The sequence below is a fragment of the Cyprinus carpio genome, chromosome B17 (assembly GCF_018340385.1).
Source record: "Cyprinus carpio isolate SPL01 chromosome B17, ASM1834038v1, whole genome shotgun sequence".
NCBI classification, from domain to species: Eukaryota; Metazoa; Chordata; class Actinopteri; order Cypriniformes; family Cyprinidae; genus Cyprinus; species Cyprinus carpio.
In genome coordinates, this window is record NC_056613.1 from 10,531,828 (window position 1) to 10,550,475 (window position 18,648).

The window sequence follows — 18,648 nt, forward strand, 5'->3', positions numbered from 1 at the left end:
AAACCCATACGGCTCTCCAGCGCATCAATGAGATGCTTGTTGCTTCTAATGTGGACGATTAATGGTGTTTATACCACCTGCATAATTGCTGTTAGAAACCTGTGTGATTTGATAACAACATCTGTATTTAATCTACCACAGCAGGGGCCATCTCTGGCATCGCTAATTATTGTTTCGAGATGTCTGCTGTGTCAGATATGTAATAGGCTTAGTGTTACGCCACCTGGTCAGCAGGTTTCTTTCATAAACAGTCATACCTATCTCTATACTGTATACAGCTAATCAGCTCACACTCTCAGAAAAAAGGTACAAAGCTGTCACTGGGATGGTACGGTAAGGTACAAAAGCTAAAAAGCACAATTTTGTACCTTATTTACTCCTAAATGGTACAAATTAGAACATTAAAGGTACATATTACATTATATTACCTAAAGTGGATAAATAAGTACTTTTTAAATAAGTACAGCCTCAGTGGCAGGTTTATACCTTTTTATACCTGAATTATTTGATTAGATAACCATTTATTGGATTTCTTGATCACATTAATTGTTGTCAATCACCACCTCTTTCAATTAAATTTAAATGGGATCAACTGAGGTGTTTACATTAAGGCTTTTCAGTCCAAATATAAACTGATTCTCTGGGTGCTTGGGTTGCTATTGTTGCCTTTTGTATTTTCTAATCTAATTTTCAGCTGGCATAGGGTGTCTTGAAATTTAAGGGCACTGGCAAGTCCAAGTGCCAAAGCTACTGATGTGTAGCTGCTCCGCTTTTCGAAAACCTCTGATTGGTTTATTGGATCAGTTAGTTAGAAAAGCCTGTCAGCATGTATGACACTTCAGGGAAAAACGGGGAGAGCCGAGATGGGATTTAGCGCTCCCCGGGAACATCGGGGTCACGAGTCCACTCTACGCTCATACAAGCTTCTTTCACAGCGTGCGTTTACGCTCTGATCACTGTATGTAAGCACAAATAAAAGAGGAAGTGAGGGACGCACAAAGAGCACAAAACACCCACAGGATGCTGCGTTTCCTCCTGCTGTAGGCTGGGATTTAAGGGCTAGTCATGTGATGCGGGGAACGTGTTGGTGGTCTCACTCAATCCCTCCTGCCTTCCCTCTTTCACACTCTCCCCCATCGTCTCCACCCGTTCCCTCACCCCCAACCACAATGCAGCTCGACCTTCAGCCTAATTGGGCTGTGAGGGAGGAGAGATGGAGCGAGGGGGGAGGGAGAGAGGAGGCCAAGACCGTTGTTTTTTTAGGAAGATTCCCAAGACTCAGAAGGGCATAGACTGCTCAAACACTCTGAGTACCAAAGTGACAAAGGCCTTTAGTTAGAAGCCTCCAATCAGTGCATACATATAAACACGCACACATACATGTGATGGTTCAAACTAAAAGTTAAAACCGGCATAAAATCAAACACAAAATGTAGGCCAAATTTCAAAATGGTTGCGACAAGGGTTTGAACCCCATGTTTCTACTCAATACAAGTCTGAGACCAATAAGTTTTTTTTTTTTTTTTTTTTTTTTTTTTTTAATCAAGCATATCAAAGTAATTGAGAAAAACAAACAATAAATTAATTACAGGATTTATCAAAATTGGAAAAACTGTATTTAAAGTCTATTGAATTAATAATAACCAAATTAATATTTTAAATTTAGGATTTTCAACGTGAACCCAAGACTTTTGAACCACATATTGAAAAAAATATATATATATTTTAAGTTTTAATACTTAAAATAACTAAATGAAATTATAAATTTAACAACAAAAATAAAGAAAAAAAGTGAACTGCAGAATTTGATGTGGTGCTCAGGAACTCAGTGTTGCAAAACTGCACTGAAAAGTTCTGCTTTCATTTGGCTTGTCATTGCCATTCTACAACCTTCAGACTTTGCTCTAACATTCTAACATAAATTTACAAAAACATTTAATGAAAAAAAAAAAAAACACTTTTCACTCTCCCTGGCCTCTCCCAATTTCTTTTGAATAGTCTTTGACTCTTTTAAACATGCAACTGTGCAGTGTAAAAAAATTGTAATCACAGATTTTTTTTCTCCTTTTCTGGACAAACAAAACAAAACAAAACAAAACAAAACAAAACAAAACAAAACAAAACAAAACAAAACAAAACAGATGTCTATCTTTCATAACACACCTCAATAAAATGTTTCATTTACCTCATCTTATATCATTCACTGTATCTCACTGATCAGCCATATATTAATTTAAAACTGCATTGTAAAGCCACAGAAAACTTATTTCCAAATTAAAAGGTAATAATACATACTACATAAATCAAACAGTTTAACCAAACCTTTGAACTGATCAACAAACCAAGACAAGAAGTAACTCTATAGGAGACATTTCTGTCTAAATGAAACTCTGATACTCCATATAAGTTGAATACATGAAGAGTAGGAGTATTTGTCATTCCAGGATGTTCAGAGACATTCATTCATGCAAGGCTGCGTATCTCTCAAACATCACCACAGCAGACAAGGTCAGTCAGCGCTGTGACAGAACTGGCAGTGTTAAGTGACCTTGCACGATTTACACTGATGCTGAGAATGACACGTGAAGAAACCATCACGGCATTTAGGATTTACACATGGAATGAAAGACTGAAGAGATTTGTTTTGTTTTGATTTTTTTAGTTATATATAATATATATCCACACTCATACCACGGTTCACAAACTTCAAGATATTTAACAACAACACCACCAGAACTTTGATTGGCTGTTCAATCAGAAAACCCAGCCCCCCGACCCCCCCCATACATTCATTCTTTCATTATTTGCAGATATACTAATGATCTATTTATTACAGACGTGAATAATTTACAATAAAATAACAATTTTAGTTATTCAATCTTCATGCTTTTATACTACAGTAATCATACCCTGTTTGTCCCTCAGAGATCTGCCTCGTCTCAGCTCTGATAATAGAAAGGGCTTCAGATTCTTCTGGAAAATTTGCTGCGTTGGTAGAGGGGTTGCCGCTCACAGCAAATACATTTAGTCCGATAATGTGAGGGTCACTTCGATGCTCCGGAGCTTAATCCCAGGCAATGACGTCTCCAAAGTTTTCTCGAAAGGTTTTCAGTTAAACATGCACCTAAACATGGAAACCAGGACTACAGCTTCAGTACCAGCACACACACACACACACACGCACACACAGAGGAGAAAAACTGCATATTTAAGACATACAAACTCACAAACTGAGACTGCCTTCAAAACTTGTTTTGGGGAGCACCCTCACAGAAACCATTTAGAGAACAATGAACACAGGACCATTGGACTATTTAACGGTGTGACAGCATTTTCCTTCCATTTAGTCAGAACATGTTTAACCAAACGAATACAAAATGGTATAGACATCTGATCTTATAGCTTCATATGGCAAATTCATGATCTCTGTAAGCAAATTGTGTAAATAAAGCCAGAGTATGACTGTATTATATGCTAACTTTTGGAAATGAACCCCAGTATAATATATATTTCATTATTTGAGACTTGGCAAATGCCACTATGCAAAAATCACTTTTAGATAGCTCTTTCGAACTGAAAACATGAAGGATGTTGCTGTGAGTTCAGTTTTTATCGGGGGTCTATGTTCTGTACTGTTTTGTTTTCACCCAGCAGCTTTCAGATTAGTTTTTAATCTGAATATAGCTGTCCAGCTCCAAAAAAGGTATAAGGGAAAAAAAAGTGCCCCGAAAATATTGCCTCAGCAACCATTTTCATCTCTCTTCCCCTCCATAATCTCTTGCTACATTCCTTCCTCAAGCTCTCATTTGTGTCAAATTGGAGAAAATTTGATTTAGTGCAAAATGCTCTGAAAATCCTCATTTTTGAAAAGTATGAGTCCACCTTTTTACAATTCTGAGAGGCATCAAGTGTGCAGGTTGACAACATGAAAAATGCAAGATTGGAAACACAACAGCACTGAGGAGACAAAAGGGGCAAAAGCGATTAAAAAAAGAGAGATAACCAGAGCTCAAACTAATTTCAAAACAACAACAATGATAATAAACCGACAAAAAGAAACCCCTAGCGATCATTCCAAAGCTTTCTTGTCTAACGCTTCTTTGCCATTGGTCCGCGAGTAGGGCTCAAAGGCGGACGAGCTCAGGTAGCGGGCAGAAAGTTCTTGCAAGTTCCCCGCGAGGGATCCGGCCATGCCGAGCGGGGTGGAGGAGATGCGTGAGGCGACCGACCCAAGCAGAGAGGGCATAGGGAAGCTAAACAGCCCGTGGGCAGGCGGAGATCCCTGCAGCCCTGTGACTGTCCCCGAACTGGTCACCGTTGGCAGCGGCGGGCTCCCCCCGGCTGTGCCTGAGCTGGCCGCGCTGCTGCTACTGCTGCTGGAAGAGCCTCCATTAGCGGTGATGCCCAGGGACGGCCCACGCAGGGCTGAGCCTAGCGATGAACTCCCACAGTGGGGCAGCAACCCTGGCAGGCCTGGGGGAGTGAGGAGCCGGCCCTGCTCCAGGAGACGCAGGACACTGCAGGTGGCGGCTGTCTCAGAGACCACGGACCGCAGCTCGGAATCCTTCCCCTGATCCTTCTTCTTAAAAAAACAAATAAAAATTAAAAAAAACATAACCTACAGAGAAAAACAATATTTAAATATAAATATCCATAAGTTATTTATATTAAAATATAAATAAATAAATGAAAATTAAATAAGACAAAGTTTACAAAGTAAAACAATTCTTAGATTTTGTTTTTAGATAACATTAATTATAGAAGTCTATTTATAGAAACTATAATAGTTAAAATGTAATTAGATTAGGTATAACGTAAAGCTTTTTAGATAAGCAGTGGAAATGTTTAATTCTTAATGCACCAATTTAATATGTATTTTTTTAAAAAGTGGGTTAGTTAAAAATAAAATTAATTTTGAAAAGTGTAAGGGACACTTATTTTGAAATAAAAAGGTAACTGTAAATATAAACCTATTTAATGCACAAAAAAAATAAATTACATTCATAAAAACAAAGGTGCTTCATGAAAAAAAAAAAAAAACCTTTTTTGTCTAAGTGGTTCCATAAAGAACCTTTAACATCTTCTTTCTGGCGAAAGAAGGTTGTTCAGATTATAAAAAGGTAAGAAAGAGATGGTTCTTTAAAGAACCTTTGACTGAATGGTTCTTTGTGGAACCAAAAATGGTTCTTCTATGGCATCGCTGTGAAGAACCTTTTAAGCACCTTTATTGTTAAGGGTTTATTCTTTTGAAAAACACGACAACACAAGCTCCTTTTGCAAGGACGGATGGATCAATACGGTTTTGAACCACATAATTGTACTGTATCTATTTAATTTAGGATTACAAAAAAAGAGGAATGGCAATTTCCTGATAATACATGTTTAGATCAAGTTCCAATGGCAGAACAAAATCATAATATATATTTATTTTCTATAGAGAAAATTAGGCCTGCTTTATACTCGCTGTACTTCAAATAATCGATAATAGCTTCAGAGGAATGAGAACAATGAAGTATGACTAACATCTCAGAATTGTGTCATGCAGTTTAACTGTCACATCTATAAAAAACCCCACTAAAATAAACCGCTTAAATACGTCACAATAAATATCATAATACTATTTAAACGTTTTGTAATAGAATATGCTGCTGTTTTTTAACAAAGCTGCTAGTTACAGAAGTGCATGCCTAAACAGTTTCATCAGTATTGTAATGGAATGCTAAATATTAAGTTCATATTCCTCATAATAAACCTGCTATTGTCTCTAAATCACTAAAATGCACATTTGTTGTTTGCAGTTGTTTAATCTCACAATGTTTTGTCGATACCATGACCCGGAAGCTCACAAAAAAAAAAAAAAAAAAAAAAAAAAAAAACATCGAATTACCAGCAATTCCACCTTTATAAAAACATAATATTTTCCCTGTCATTCTCGATGCAAATGCATTGCTGGTACACTTTTACAAATGGATGACGTCCCTTGTTTGATCTTTCCACAGAACATTTTGTGTTTTGGAATACAATGTAAATTTCATGAAGTCGTCATTAAAGAGCACTTCACCCTCCTCATCAAGCGCCCAAGAACAGACACGGGAAGCTTTAATGTAATCAAGGCATGGATTTGAACTGCACTGCAGCACGGGGCATTAGAGAGGGCATTAGTGAAGCTAACTCTATTGTGCTCCCTGTGTTCGCAGCACCAATCTGCCTCAGAGCTTTAAATGTCTTCATTTCACCCCACAGGAGAGCAGAAGAATTTTAAAGTCGTTAGTGGGGTGATGATGTGATAGAATGTGACACAGTTCAAATGGCCAATAGAATTAGAAACGGTTTGCAGGTGTTCAGGGTGTTTAATTAGGGGAGCTCCGATCAATATATGACTGAAAAATTGAGTGGTAAAATGAGAAAAGGTAGATGCATATATTATGTCTTATATTTTTTGTGAGCCATCATGTCTTTTTTTTCTTAATAAATGTAGTACTTGGTCATGTAAGCATGTGGTATTATGAACATGATTACTAATGAATAAACAAATAGAAATGTGGGTTCCAAAATTAGCCTTACTATTGCAGTCAGATTCCCCGCATGGCAGATTATCCAGGGAGACACGTAGAGAGAGAGAGAGAGAGGGATAATTCGAGGCCGAGAGAGAGAGAGAGAGAGTGCATGTACAGTTCAGTCATGTAATCCCAAGCTCGTGACCTCTTGCTGACCCCTGCGCAAAGCATGTGCCGCAAATGCATCGCTGGGCTTATTTTTGTAAAGCAGGCATTTATGCCACTAACAAACCATCAAACTACTGCACTGATGGTAAGGGCAGAAAAAAAAGGAATTATCTGAGAAAATGTCAGGAAGATGTTTTAAGTGGTCTGAAGGGATGCCACAGGATGATCAAAATGCAAATTAAATAAAGATCAAAATCGTATAGTCAGAACAACTTGTTACCAGGTAGCTTGGTGTCTTTTCAATTGTACAGAGCATCAATAATACATTTTAATTACATTCAATGATATTTATCATAATGCGTCAGACATGCGTCACAAGGATAAATAAGTTTGGGAGAGTCCATTTGTGTGATTATTTTTGTGTTTTTATTGCACTGGTTTATTTCAGTAGTATATATAATGTTTGTTTTATTTATATGCAATTGTATTTGTGTGTAAGGATATTTGCATTTGATTGTGTACCTGAGTTTCAGACAGGTTAAGTTGTCGAGCAAGTTCGGTTCGCTCTCGTCCCACAACATACTGGCACCGCTGAAACTCCATCTCCAGTCTGTACAGCTGTTCTGCTGTGAACGAGGTCCTAGTACGCTTTGGTCGGTCTAGATCCAAACCCTTAGGGAGAATAATCTCTCGAATTGAACCTTTGGCATCTAAATGTGATAAGAAAATATTTTCAGCAAATTGTCATACCTGCTATAAGATTATCATTGAAATACCCGTACATATAATTAGAAGAAATCATTATATTATAAAAAATGTAATATAGGTAGTCATTCAAAACTTATTAAACATTGCACAATTTTTGTGGCTAAATAACTAACAAAATATTAGACGTTTTTAATCAAGAAAATTATTTTTACACAACAAGCTGTTAAAAATGTCACAGTTTTGTAAATATATCATGGCACATCAATGCCAAACAAATGCAGACTAGCCTCTTATTATTGTAGTAATTAAAGCAAAAATGTGTTATTTTAAATACTAACAATTCACCATGTAGGAAAATAGTGTTGACTAAAAAAATAAATAAATAAGAGCTCAATGTATTTCAAAATAGTAGTTAAAAACGTGCATAAAACACAAATACACAAAATAGTCGGTCAAATCATATTGCAAAATAATTTTGTATTTTTCTGTCTTTTGCATATGTCATACATATTTCTAATGGTTCTTCTATTGCTGAACGGATTTAAATGATTACTAAAAATACTGAATAATCAAGTAAATGCACAAAAACTGGGAGATAAATGCGGGATTTAAAAATGAAAGTAATAATAAAATATCTAAAAATTACACCAAACATGTCAGCTGGCGAGTTATTAAAGTTATGTTTGTTGTTATTTATGTCTTTGTGATGTGCAGAACCATGCTCCAGCATTCTTAGCAAAAAAATAAGCAATAAATAAATTATTTAAAAAAATTAGTTAAGCTTTGTATCAACTTCAAGATAATTTAAAACACACACACACACACTCACACACTCTGGTCTCTATAATTATTCAAATCCAGATACTGAATAATTGTATTGGCTGCTGAATTGTGACTGAAGAAATTACACAATAATTTCATCAGGTTAATTTCCTCATATTTCAGCGGGCCTCCGAGACTGACCTAGATTTAGCTTCACAACCTAAATAAATTAATGGAGCTGATTGCTCGCCAGAATTTTACAATCAGCTGACACAAGCAGCAGGGGCTCCACAACTATCTTAGTAATTTAACACAAATATAGACAAGCATCTTTTAGACAAATTGTTGCAAAAACATTATATTATCTTAAAAACAAAAACAAACAAACAAAAAAACAAAAAACAAAAAAAAAACAATGTGAATGATTCATTTACAGGTACATTTCTATGCATGCTCCACAATCTCAATGATACTGTTTAAGGAAAACAAAAAAGAATATCCATTCAAATATTTTAGTAAATAAAAAAATACTGAATGTAACAGAATACTTAAAAAGAAACAGAATGCTTATTTTTTTGACAATGGAGAAAAAGCACTGAAACTTATATATATATAATGGCAGAGATGATAAGACTATCTTAAAATGATAACCAACATAATCAGCTATGCAAAAAAGTTACACTTTTTCCATTATGTATAAAAAGAACAAAATAATTTCTTAAATCTCACAATCAGAGAAACTGTACTGTAAAGAAATCAAACCTTCACAAACATATAGTATAGTACTAATAATTATTCTATTTATTTTCGTGTTTATGTCCATAATAGTAATACATGTTTGATATTCTTTTAAATAGCATTTGCAAATATTTGCAGTGGAGAAACTGGATCAGAAAGCTACGAGACACACCAAAAGAGCTGATAAGATAACAATCATAATTTTTTTTCTTCAAAACAGAACTAATTTTGTCCAGTTCTCAGTACAGCATAGCTCAATTTGCATCCTGAATACTTGTGCACGCTCAAATCTATACACTCACTCATGGAGGGAAAAAACAAAACAAAAACAAAAACAAAATCAAACCAGCGACTCAGAAGAACCATCACAAAAAGCAAGATTTAAAAGTTCCCGTTAAGTCGATTTCCTGTTTAACAAAATATACATATTTTTTTTTTTTTGAGAACAAAAAAAACATAAAGAAACCACCACAATAATTTTTTAAAAAAACCACCAACAACAATCCTCCTCCAGCAATAATCATCACCTCATCACCTCCTCCTCCTCTTTTCGCAGTTTTCCACCGGTCCGGATGGAGAGAAGGACTCCTGCTGGTCCTTCAGGAACGATTTTGAAATGTTCCCCTGGGAATCCTTTCCCTCTTTCCCCTCTTTTAGTCCATTCTTCAGCAACATTCCGGGCTCCGAGTCTTGGCTGTAGTGGACTTCCATAGTCTCTTATCCTCTATGAAGATTTTGCCTTCTTTTTCTCCTTGTTGGGAAGAAATAACTATTCGGGTCTGGACACACACTGCTTATTCTGGGTAATATAGGTTTGGTCTTTCTGTAAAACAGCAGCTTGGAGTTGAAGTCAGATAGCTAATGTGCCACCAGCACTTGCCCGGTCCACTGATCTGCCCTATTATCTCTGTGCAGACTCACTTGCCCAATGATCATAGACTTCTCACCCAAATTCAACAGCAATTTAACAGCTCCTCGCCTTGTAGCATTCACATCAGGCTGATCTCCGGGTAATCAGAGCTGTGGACGGACGCATGCTCGCCGCTTCAATTGATTACGGTAATTTTGCTGCCTCCACATTTGCGTAACCTCATGAATACTCTAAACTGTTTGGGAAATACACATTGTCCTGATTGAGGGGTCCACTCACTCCGACCCCCCTCTCCGCCCTCGTTCGCAAAGGTTCAAGGGAGATGATTTGCCTCAAATCGCCACCACGCGCAATCATGGACCGCCAGAAAAGTTCCACTTGATTCCTCAATGCCTGGCCGTTCCACTGCTCTCAGGCTGTAGATGTTTGGTCGGGCTAACTTTACGAACAGGCTGGCGAATCTCCTCCCGGATAACGGCCCGATACCACACGCTGCACCCTCGGCGCTAACACAAGCAAAGAGCGAAAAGAGAGAGAGGGAAAGATCGGTGGAGAGCAAAAAGAGAGAGAGAGAGACAGAGAAAAAGAATGAGGGAGGCGGAGAGACCTGGAATACGAAAAAAATGGAATCCACTTCGCTCGGAATCTGTAGTGGTAATGAACACGGATTGACAAAAGAAAGAGATGAACACAAGGGAACTCTGTCAAACGGGGGACAGTGCGCACAACCACTCTGAGTTACCCAGCACCTCTAATGCAAACCCCAACCCAATGCTACCATCACTCAGCCCCCTTACCCTACAAGAAACCTGTTAAAGCACCACTAAAAAAAAACAACCTGCCCGAGATCCCAACGCTAACACCCAAAGCGACCCCCCTCCTCCACCCCTCTTCCATTCCTTCCACACCACTACACACCCACCCACTCAGTCTCGCCTATTTTCATTGTCAACGCAACAATATCTGGGGGAACAGCAGTGGTCTGTAATCCAATAAGACCATTGATTAGGCTACAATGATTCAATTCAAGCCAATGGTTGCGAGCAGGGAACAGGCTCGGACCTTTCTTGTCACCTTGCAGGGCCAGAGGCCCTCTTCATGCTGAACTCCCCCCCCAACCGAAGCCATTCAGTCCTTTATGAGAAACGGAGAGCAAAAGGAGTGAAAGATGGCAATTATCTAATTGGACTATTAACAAACAATTCTGTGAGTGTGTCTGGTAGGGAGCAGAAGAGGATGGGGAGGGGGGTGCTGGACTAACTTCATTTAGCGAGTGTGTGGGGCAGCATGTTGGAGAAAGGGAAAGGTTGTTTAAAGAAAAGATGAGAGGGAGGGATTGTTTAAAGAAAAGGTAAGAGGAGGCTACGAAAGGGGGCCGCAGGGGCAACAGGGTGATTCTGCGCCGAGCTTGGGAAAAAGAGTTCGGTGGGACGCGCACCAGCTGTGGTCTGAGATGTTCCAGGCCAACAAAAGATGAAGATGTCCTGCATGTGAGGCTGTGGGACACTAAAATGTCTTGGTGCAGAGGCGTCTTCAAATAGTTTTTGCTTTTGAAGACTGTCGGTCCTGTGTGATACCTGTTGAAAAGAACAACATATGTTAGGTTTGGGATGAGGGTTCCTACTTTGTTTTAAGACACTTATATTCTCTCTTAAGTCACTATCAAGTTACTAATATATACCCTTAAGTAACGAATATCAACCCTAAAGATGCTAATATGAATGCTGAAGTTATAAATGTCAACATTTAAGCAACTAATATGTAACCTTAACATACTAATATCAACTCTTAAGGTAGTAATACATTTATTTACTCTTAAATTATGAATACTGACCCTTCAGATACAAATATGAACTCCTTAACTCTGGAAACCAAAACTTTAAGGTAATAGGTACTAGATATGTCCCTTTAATTTATCAAATTCAACCCTTAAGATAATAATACATACCTTCAAGTCAATCATTAAGATAATAATTTAAACCCTTCTAGTTTCTAAAAGTTACTAATATCAATCCATGAGGTATTAAAATATACCCTTAAGTTATTAATATCAACCCTTGGGTTACAAATATCAACCATTAAAGTACCAGTATACTTTAGGGGTAGATACGGTAAACTAGCTTATCTCAACTAGCTTTACCAGTAGGAACCACTTGGTCAACCAGCTTCCAACATGGCTGATCAATATGAATAACATGCCTATGCTGGTCCAATAACTAGAGTGGCACCAAACCAGCCAGCTTAGACTGTTCTTGTTTAAAGCTGGTGGGTAAACCAGGTTAACTAACAATTCATGTACTGCAAATAGTCCACTGAACCTGACATGTCAGAAAATGTTTGATCCTGCAGTCACGCAAATTACGCCTCAACCTTTTGATACTGTCACATATTACAAATATTTGAGCGTAAATATAAATTCCACTGTATTTTCATTATAATCATGTGAGTGGTATGGGGGACATATTATCTGAAATCAAACTGCACTGACAGCGTCTAAAGCCTCATAAGATGCAACAATTTAGTGATTTGTGTTGAAAATTAATGTCCTGACCTTCAGTTTAGTCATTTCTGTCGTTAACAATAGCAGTCATAACATTCTGAAATGTTAATATTTTCGATATGGCAGTTTTGGGCCTTCTGCTATTTTTTTATTTAACATGTCTGTGTGAAGGTTATTCAGATATCCCTAATGAAGTAGCTGTGAAGATCCCAAAACAATATGAGTGCTGTTTCCTCTTCCTCTCTGTCTCTATTGTGTCACTGCTGGTAAAGCCTTCCATCAGATGGTAAGTAAAGCCCACAGTGTCAGAATGGCAAAACTCACCCACCTCATTTATTTAGAGACAACAAAACACTTCAGCGTCAAAAGAGAAGAGGGACAAAGGCGAGATGGGTGGAAACACACATAGAGACAAAAAGACAGATGGTGAGACATATCAATAGATAAATTAAAAACAAGACATGACAATACCTGAAGATGGGAAGGGCACATTTTGTGCAGCTCCTTTGAGTCTGGGCGATGCAGCATGTGGGTTACGCAGAACCCCAAGGTTTTACAAGCCTCCTGTGGATTTTGGAAAAACAGTGCATAAGAATGATAAAAAAGGCCAGGACTATCGATCACTACTTTCATTTGGAATACCTGCTTAATAAAATGTCTATGTGGATGTTATGAATGTGTGAAACTATACAGACTCCAACAATTCAATATTCATTAAATTTCAGAACTATTTAATATCAAAATTGAGACAAAAAAATAAACAATCAAGTAAAAAATAAATACATACATATGTACCATTATGTACAAATATTAAAATTCTGGCCTATAAGTGATACAATTTTTAAGGTTGGGTTTAATTTTTTATTTTGGTTTTAATTTATTTTAGTCTAGTTTTAATGTTATAGCCGGTAACCAATAAATGGCTGATATTGAAATTCTATACTATTTTATTAAATAATATTGTAAAATAAAATAAAAAATAAAAACATTTTTGTTGATAATATTATAAAATAAAACAACAATGAAGACAAAAAAACCCCCAGTAATTTTAAATGCTGCAAGAGAATTATATACATTATAAAGAGAAATATGCAGTATAAAAAGTGGCATTTAACAGTGTTATTAAATATTCACTTTAAGCAAACTTAAAAATGAGAAAATTAGAATGCACAACTAAATATCAATATTGATAAATAAAAAAGATATATATCTAAAATAGACAGTTAAACCATTTTGGCATGGATATGCTTCCCTAATTACAAATTGTTCATAAGTTTGTAAAACGAAATAACAAAACTGTGATAATACATAAAATAATATAAAAATAAAGGCACTAAAGTCTAGGTGCTACTCATTCCTAATACAGTAAATGTATTTCCGTGTTTCAACAATAAATTATGCTACTGTAACAGTGTAAAAAAAGATCTATTTTGCCACCCCCAACTAACACCAGTGCATTCTTACTCCGCTAATACACCCATTACCAGACAAAGTGTGTTTTGGCTGCAAAAGAGGCCAAGGGGGAGAGACTTGAGTCCTATCTTGCTCTTAATAGCTCATTAGTAGAGCTAAGCAGGCTCTCTTCTATATCGCTAGCACCTTTATTCTGCTAATGTTCCTCGTACCTCTTTCTGCCATGTACAACGTGTCAAATGTACAAGTAGAGCCAAAACCTAGAAACGGTTTCAAAACATGCCATGCTACAGAGAGGGGCTGTTCTGAAATTATATTCTGAAAGTTTCATACTCTGGCACAAAGGTGGGGGGGGGGGGGGGTGGGGGGGGGGTGAAACAGACAGCTGCTTCTACCTAGACAAAGTAAGAAAGTTCAGGAGTTTGAACCTTCATGTGACATGTAAATACAAACATGGCCTGCACTTTGACAAGAATCCACAACGTAATAATGCTTACAGGTTTGAATCACATGGTGATTATTCCATTGATTTATGAATTTTTTTTTTTTTTTTTTTTTTTTTTTTTTTGCAGAAAACAGAATGTTATGGAAATTTAAGAGATGTAAACGGTACAAACAAAAATTAATGAAAGCAATAGAGGTGTTTGTATTTAATGATTAAGTGTATTTTAAGGGGTCTTTATAAATTTAAATCTATCTATGTAATCTATATAACTATCTATCTATTTACATGTAGACTTAAACAAAAAACATTAGAAAAATGGAAAAGTTACTGATCATTTTCAGCCAGGACATTATCTGTTAAGTTAACAGACATTTCTTTTAACCCTAAAACACAACACAATCCATTCTGTAATTCAAAATACTGGTAAAAATCTGTGAAAATACAGATTTTCACAGATATATACATATATATAAAATTAAATATGCTATAGCTGATTGCGTATGTGTATTAACATTTTAATTTAGTAATTTTGCAGATGCTTTTATCCAATTATAAAGTATGTATTTGTAGACAATCAAGTAAAAAAAATTGAAGTCTTGTACTTTCAGGCAGGTTATATATTCATTGTTTTACAATGTCTCAAAATTGCATTGAGGTTTGTATATTCTCAAGGATTAGACACAGACCTGGCTGTTTTCAAACGGAAGTGATTTTCAGATAATTGTTCTGGAGGGCATGTCTTCAATGTTCCCTCTCTTTCTCTTCCATCCTGTTTCCTAAAGCCTCTCATTCAGATTTAACAAATCAATACCATCTCTCAGCCCTCTCCTGTTCAAAACAGTGCTAGGAACCATCTTCAAATCATAATAGACCATATAATACCAGCAGAGAGAGAGAGAAAAAACACACAGCTTCATCTAAGTGTGTCAGTCTGACCTGTCAGAGCCATTACAGGTGGATCAAGAGTGTGTGTGTGTGTGTGTGTTTAAGCCCACAGGCTGAGGTTTCACATCAGAGCACATTTTGTGAGGGTCTAATGTGGGGTTTCAGAGCCATTACAGGTGGAGCAGGAGGGGTGTTTGTAGCCATGGCGCTCATCTTTGAGACGAAATCTCAGACAATCGCTCCAATTCCAATTAAATGAGCTGGGGTGCAAAGAGATGAAGAATTTGAGTTTTTAGTTTTCTTTTATGTGCAACAAAAGCTTTAACAAAAGCAAACATGGTCTTGTAAAATTAATAAGTACAGTCATTTAAAGTTTTTAAAGAATTCAAAAGGCACACAAAAGCTTTGTTACTGAATGAAAAAAAAATATTTGAAAGAAAAACATTTAATCTTCTAAACAAAGAAACTGTAAACATTTTTAATAACATTTAAGTTGTTTTTCTCTTTACACAAAGAATATCAACGAAAATATCTGTACTGATAAATACATGTTATTTTACCTAAAAATAATAGATTTAAAAGTCATTTTCTGACAAACGCAGACATATTTTCCCAATGGAACAATCTGCAGTTATAAAATGCCATGCAGCATTTAGTCTCTTTAGGATAAAGTTCTCCCTTCCCCCTCTAATGTCACACTCTAGCTTGGTTTCAGGATTTCACTAAGAAAGCTCTACTTATAGGAGCATCCTAAAGACCTCAATCTGTTACAGCACCACTAGGAGTTTGAGGGTAAATTAATGCGACACGCTGTGGAATAAATCGCGCAGACGATTTGTAGGCGTGGGCGGCATTTTGGGGAGAGGGGATCTGTATGTGAATGAATGGGACTGTGCTGGAGTGATTCAAAAATATGCAGTTAATACAAAGTCTGGTTAGGACACCTTAACTGTACATACACTGAAATGTGTTTCTTAAGATTTCTTTTAGCGAAGAACGTGAGCAAAATCTGGGAACACATACGGCCAGTAATTGATATTTTTCAGCAGTTGGTTAATTGAGCCCCTGGAGAAGTATCTATAATCAAAAGTAGCCAGGGAAAAGAAAACGTAGGTTAAAACTTATTTACAAAAATGTGGAGAATGGAAACAGACCTTGAGTACAGTTGCCAACGCGTATCCAAAGTGTTTGAGCGTAGGCGCTTCCTCAGTCCCCTACAGTTTAGCGGCTGATGCCATCTTCTGGTGGCATAACGGCATCGCACGAGGCTAGTTGTAACTTTTATTTATTCCAGTAATTATTTGTTACAGGTTTTGCTACAAAGGGGTTTTGACAACAAACGGTTTGATGGGGTAATAAGTTGTCACAATAATTGAGCCTATCAAACTGTATAGGCTATAAAGCTCAATTTAAACAGTAAAACAGTTAAAACACAAAACACAGCATAAATGTGAAAGGTAACAACAAAACAATGTTTTGTTAATAAATATTATGATTCATTATGCTATGCTAAATTAATTTGTAGGTAATTGGTTCCCAAACTTTTTTCGGCCGGACCCCTTTTGTAGAGAAAAATATTTTCAAGGCCCCCCACTCTTTTTTTGGAAAGTCTCTTATGCTCACCAAGGCTACATTTATTTATTAAAAAAAAACAGTAAACATTGTAATATTGTCAGTTTAAGATATCTATTTGAAAGCTAAATTGTCAGCATCATTACTCCAGTCTTGCAGTGCCACATGATCCTTCAGAAATCATTCTAATATGCTGACTTGCTGCTAAGTAACAATTTCTGATTATTTGAATGCTGAAAACAGTTGTGCTGCTTCATATTTTTGAGGAAACGATTTCACGATTCTCTAATGAATATTTGAAATTGTCCTAGAGCTCTGGAGCATCAGTTTACTGTCATGGATTTGTCATGTCGCGTTGCGCCGCATCCACAGCAGAGATCATCGCTGCTTCTATTTGCTTTTGTCAAATCGCGCCGCTCGTGGTGTATTTGTGAATATTAAGTATATTCATAATCTGCTTTACGTTTACCTGTTACTGGTAGTATTTTCACAAACTTGTAACTTACATGCTTAGAGCAGAACCATGCATCGTTTGTTTATATATCCCTGCAATACAACTCTGATTCTTCAATCGCGCCATCTAGTGGTCTGTTATTGATACACCACAGCTACAACTGATAACGGAGCACTCAAGCAGGTGCTGTGAGTGATGTTGAGGTAATTAAAATATGTCAAATTAATATTTTGCGTTCAATTATTTACTTATCAGGCAAGTGGCCTCATGATAAGGTGGAAAAGTCTTTATCACCCTGCAGAGGTTTCTTTTGCAAAATAATCTGCTGACTGTGCACCATACCCATAGACAGTAAAAGAAATGGACACAGCGACCCCATTGGAACTCAATTGAGACATGTGAAGCCCGTTTTTAGCGATTTTTAGAACTTCCGTTTCTGACGCACAGACTCAAACTAAGCTTGATGACGTCAGCAACCTGTCTGACAGATGTAAACCTTCTAGTATCTGTGCGTGCAAACTGGCATCGTTAATCTTGCAGAGACGGAGAGTTTGAGCGGGGAGTTCTTTGGCGTGAGTGAGCAGGAGTAAGTATTCTGATTAATTATTTTTTATAGTATTTTAAAATGTAACGCCAGTACGCCCATATCTCTTGACGTCTCCCCGATTGCCTGCGAGCTTCTCCTCCTGTCTGTACGGTAATTTCTCTACTGTGCGACAGAGAGTCGAGTGGTTATGACGCAATCGTTAGCCTATTTTTACAAAAACTGCTTCTACGGGGCCATAATGTAACATAGAAGGTAATGGAGCCCTTTATACATTGTCGTGTATCTTTAGAAATAAATAATGGACAAATGGAGTCTTTAAACGCCTCAGATGTAAAGCTTATTCGCTGTCAAAGTGACGCAAAAATGAATGGGAGTCAATGGGATGCTAACGCAAGTGAAGTTCTTTTACAACAACTCAACAAGCAGACGACTTCAACTTCCGGTCCACTTTATCGTAACATGACCATACCTCAGCCTTGCCCCGCCCCCCAGTTTGGGAACCACTGAATTAGCAGATTCGGCACATTAGCGTAACATGTTATGGTATTACAGCTGTGAAATTACAAACAAAAGAAAAAAATACACATTCTGAGACATGAACTGAAGTGAAGTGTGAATTTTATTAACATTAAATTGTCCTCCCATTTTCACCTCAAAATTTTGGGGAAGCTGTGGTTCCCCTGCCTCCCACTATGAGCCGCCACAAATGCAGGTGGAGACCATAGAGTGTATGGGTGGAGACAAACCGTACTATGACTAAGGCATCTAAAAGAAAGAGAGGAATTAGTCATTTCACAACTAGTCTGTAATTGGTTGACTGAAACAGCATGTCTTTTGTGCTTTACTCTGAATTAAATAAAGGTGTACTTGCCCCACACACTGGCAACAAACGCTACTTGTTTTTGAATACCTTGGGCGATACAGGTGATAAAACACAGTGACTATGGCAAGCCGTTTTAACATTTAATCTATAAACCGCACTAGTATCTAATTTAACGTTACTAGTACTTATTTTTTAGATATCTTTTCCATTAAGTACTAGTACTTGGTACTACTAGTGCTTGGTCGCTGTGATTTTGCCAAGTAAG

At 37.0% G+C, this 18,648-nt stretch overlaps 2 protein-coding genes across 2 annotated transcripts; both read right to left on the bottom strand.

The window, feature by feature from the left end:
• Positions 1-1,683: 1,683 nt before the first annotated feature.
• On the bottom strand, positions 1,684-6,070 carry LOC122140250 (ventral anterior homeobox 1-like). Its single transcript, XM_042743108.1, has 2 exons — positions 6,062-6,070; positions 1,684-4,582 (listed from the first exon to the last, which is right to left on the bottom strand). Exons 1-2 carry the CDS (start codon positions 6,068-6,070, stop codon positions 4,070-4,072), a joined length of 522 nt encoding a protein of 173 aa, XP_042599042.1. The 3' UTR covers positions 1,684-4,069.
• Positions 6,071-6,854: 784 nt separating this feature from the next.
• vax1 (ventral anterior homeobox 1) lies at positions 6,855-11,332 on the bottom strand. The gene is given in 2 exon segments (XM_042742163.1): positions 6,855-7,375; positions 9,365-11,332. Coding segments are annotated over 2 exon segments (462 nt in total). The 5' UTR covers positions 9,585-11,332; the 3' UTR covers positions 6,855-7,133.
• Positions 11,333-18,648: the final 7,316 nt, after the last annotated feature.